Source organism: Babylonia areolata, chromosome 15, assembly GCF_041734735.1.
Source record: "Babylonia areolata isolate BAREFJ2019XMU chromosome 15, ASM4173473v1, whole genome shotgun sequence".
Taxonomy (NCBI): domain Eukaryota; kingdom Metazoa; phylum Mollusca; class Gastropoda; order Neogastropoda; family Buccinidae; genus Babylonia; species Babylonia areolata.
The window spans coordinates 28,942,970-28,945,469 of NC_134890.1; the positions used below are offsets into that span (position 1 = coordinate 28,942,970).

The 2,500-nt window shown below is 44.5% G+C and overlaps 1 protein-coding gene across 3 annotated transcripts in view; it reads right to left on the reverse strand.

The window, feature by feature from the left end:
• Positions 1-2,500, reverse strand: part of LOC143290250 (uncharacterized) — a 58,349-nt gene that overhangs the window by 28,933 nt on the left and 26,916 nt on the right. For all 3 annotated transcript variants that reach the window (XM_076599590.1, XM_076599591.1, XM_076599592.1), the window contains exon 2: positions 589-862. In XM_076599590.1, the coding sequence (XP_076455705.1) occupies positions 589-739 (151 nt within the window). In that variant the 5' untranslated portion in view covers positions 740-862. The remainder of the gene's footprint in view (positions 1-588; positions 863-2,500) is intronic.

The window sequence follows — 2,500 nt, forward strand, 5'->3', positions numbered from 1 at the left end:
TGTGCGCGCGCGCGAGGCATAATTCGATCTTTGAAGGTAACTAACTCGCTAAATAATTTCGTGTGGTGAGATTTGTGCAAGTGAACTCCCTTGTATTGATGCTTGGTGCTGTGCTGAACACGGTGCTGGGAAATGGCAGACCTGCACTGTCTGGATCAGACACTCCACTGTGGGCAGAAGGGTATGGACCACACACACGCACACACACACGCGCGCGCACACACACACACACACACGCGCACACTGACACACACACTCTTTCTCTCTTTCTCACACACACTCACTCTCGCTCTCTCTTTTTCTCTCTCTCTCTCTCACAAACACACACACTCTCTCTCTCTCACACACACAGACACACACACACACACACTCTCTCTCTCTCTCTCTCACACACACACACTCTCTCTCTCTCAGACACACACACTCTCTCTCACAGACACACAAACACTCTCTCTCTCTCACACACAGACACACACACACTCTCTCTCTCACACACAGACACACACACACACTCTCTCTCTCACACACACACACCGACACACACACACTCTCTCTCTCACACACACACACGATCACACGTGGGCCTACCTTCATTCTCTGCCCCTGCCCCCACCTTCCCTTTCCTCCTCCAGGTCGCCGCCTTCCCCTTCACTGTCTCCTCTCCACTGGGTCCGGGGGTCGAATCCTGCGCTGCTACTTTCGTTTCTGCGCCCTCCGACATCGGGCTCACCGAGGCCATGGCCGTGGTTCAGTGGTAGGGGATCATGGATGGAAAACCAGTGCAGCCGTTGTGGATTGTGACGTGTGAGAGGGCTGTCGGAAGGCTGTAGACTGGAGTTCCCGAGGCTGATCTGACAGTTATCTGGAAGCAAGATAAATTAGCGTTACACTGGCATAGCAAAGTATTGCATTGTATTGCACTGCCGGTACTTTGTAAGTATTTATCCAGTTAGTGTGTTAGTGAAAATGAGATTAGTTCGATTTTGGACCAGCTTAGTGATATCAAACACAGAAAAATATTCTGGGAAAATATATTTGATATTACTTGACTTATATCGAAATGGTATCTATCCTTCAAAATGGATGAGTTGTATCAGACTAATTTTAACAGAAGCAGGGTATGACTGTGTTTGGGATGGTCAATTCTTCTTGGAGAGGGAATCTTTCTGCAAGAATGTCAACATTGCTTTGAGAGATAGTTTTCAAAATCTATGGAGACATGCTCTAGAGGCGAGTAGTAAATGTTTGTTTTATCGAAATTTCAAAAGTGGATTTGGTAGAGAAAAATATATAAGTCAAATGCCTGATAATTATGTTATCAGCTTCTTCAGATTTCGAAGTAGTAATCATAAGCTGGAAATAGAAACAGGGAGACACAAAGGCATACCACGAGAGTTACGGCTTTGTAAGGTTTGTAACATGTCTGTGATTGGTGATGAGTTTCATTTTATAATGGAATGTCCCAATTATGATCAGTTACGAAATAGATATGTTCCTAAAAAATATTTGTCTCCAAAATCGGTTTTTAATTTTTGTAATATGCTCAAAGGAGGCAAAAAGTCATTTTAGCTGTAAGTAAGATGATTAGATTTGCAAATGTTGCCTAGTTATACTTTTGGGGTTAAAAGACATTGTGTTTTCTCAACTTTTATGTGACATTGTTGTGTATTTGGAAATGTTTGTTCTGGGCACGAAAAGATTATTTTGCAGTAATCCTCCATACTCCAATAGGAGTGAAAGGATAATTAAAACTTGAAACTTGTATTTTGTACTTCACTGATTATTCTGCCAAGCCCAACGATCAGCTTATTTCACAGATTGACGTTAAGTTAACCAGCTGGGCCAACAGCAAAGTGACAGCTGTATTATCAATGGTTAATCCATTGCGATGGGAAGCCATTTACAGCTCAGTCTTTTGTGAAGGACCATGACTCTCAAACTAGTGCTGCAGCCTTGGGGGCTAGTTGGCCTTTGGGAACCGTCCCCAACGCCGACTGTCCTAAAACCCTCATGGCCGAGAGAGTGGGGATGTAACTTGGGCAAGACACTCTCCACTGTAGTCAAATTCTAGCCCAGATAGTTGGGACAACAGTTGCCTCCTCTGCTGTTCTGATGGTCATACTCGGACACGACTGACTATCATACTCTGTGGTGTGGTGTGCTGTGCTATGTTTTTCAGGGCCGTGTTGTGGTGCATTATGGAGATGCTGAAAACTTGTACTGGGTTCTAAACTGGATCAGGTTATATTGTAATTGTATTTCTTTTTATCACAACAGATTTCTCTGTGAAATTCGGGCTGCTCTCCCCTGGGAGAGCGCGTCACAACACTACAGCGCCATCTTTTTTTTTTTTTTTTTTTTTTTCCCCTGCATGCAGTTAACCAGACTGAATTTTGTTGCGACTAGAAACGTGTACAAGTGGAGTGATGGCGTAGAGGTAACGCGTCCGCCTTGGAAGCGAGAGAATCTGAGCGCGCTGGTTCCCGAATCACGGCTCAGC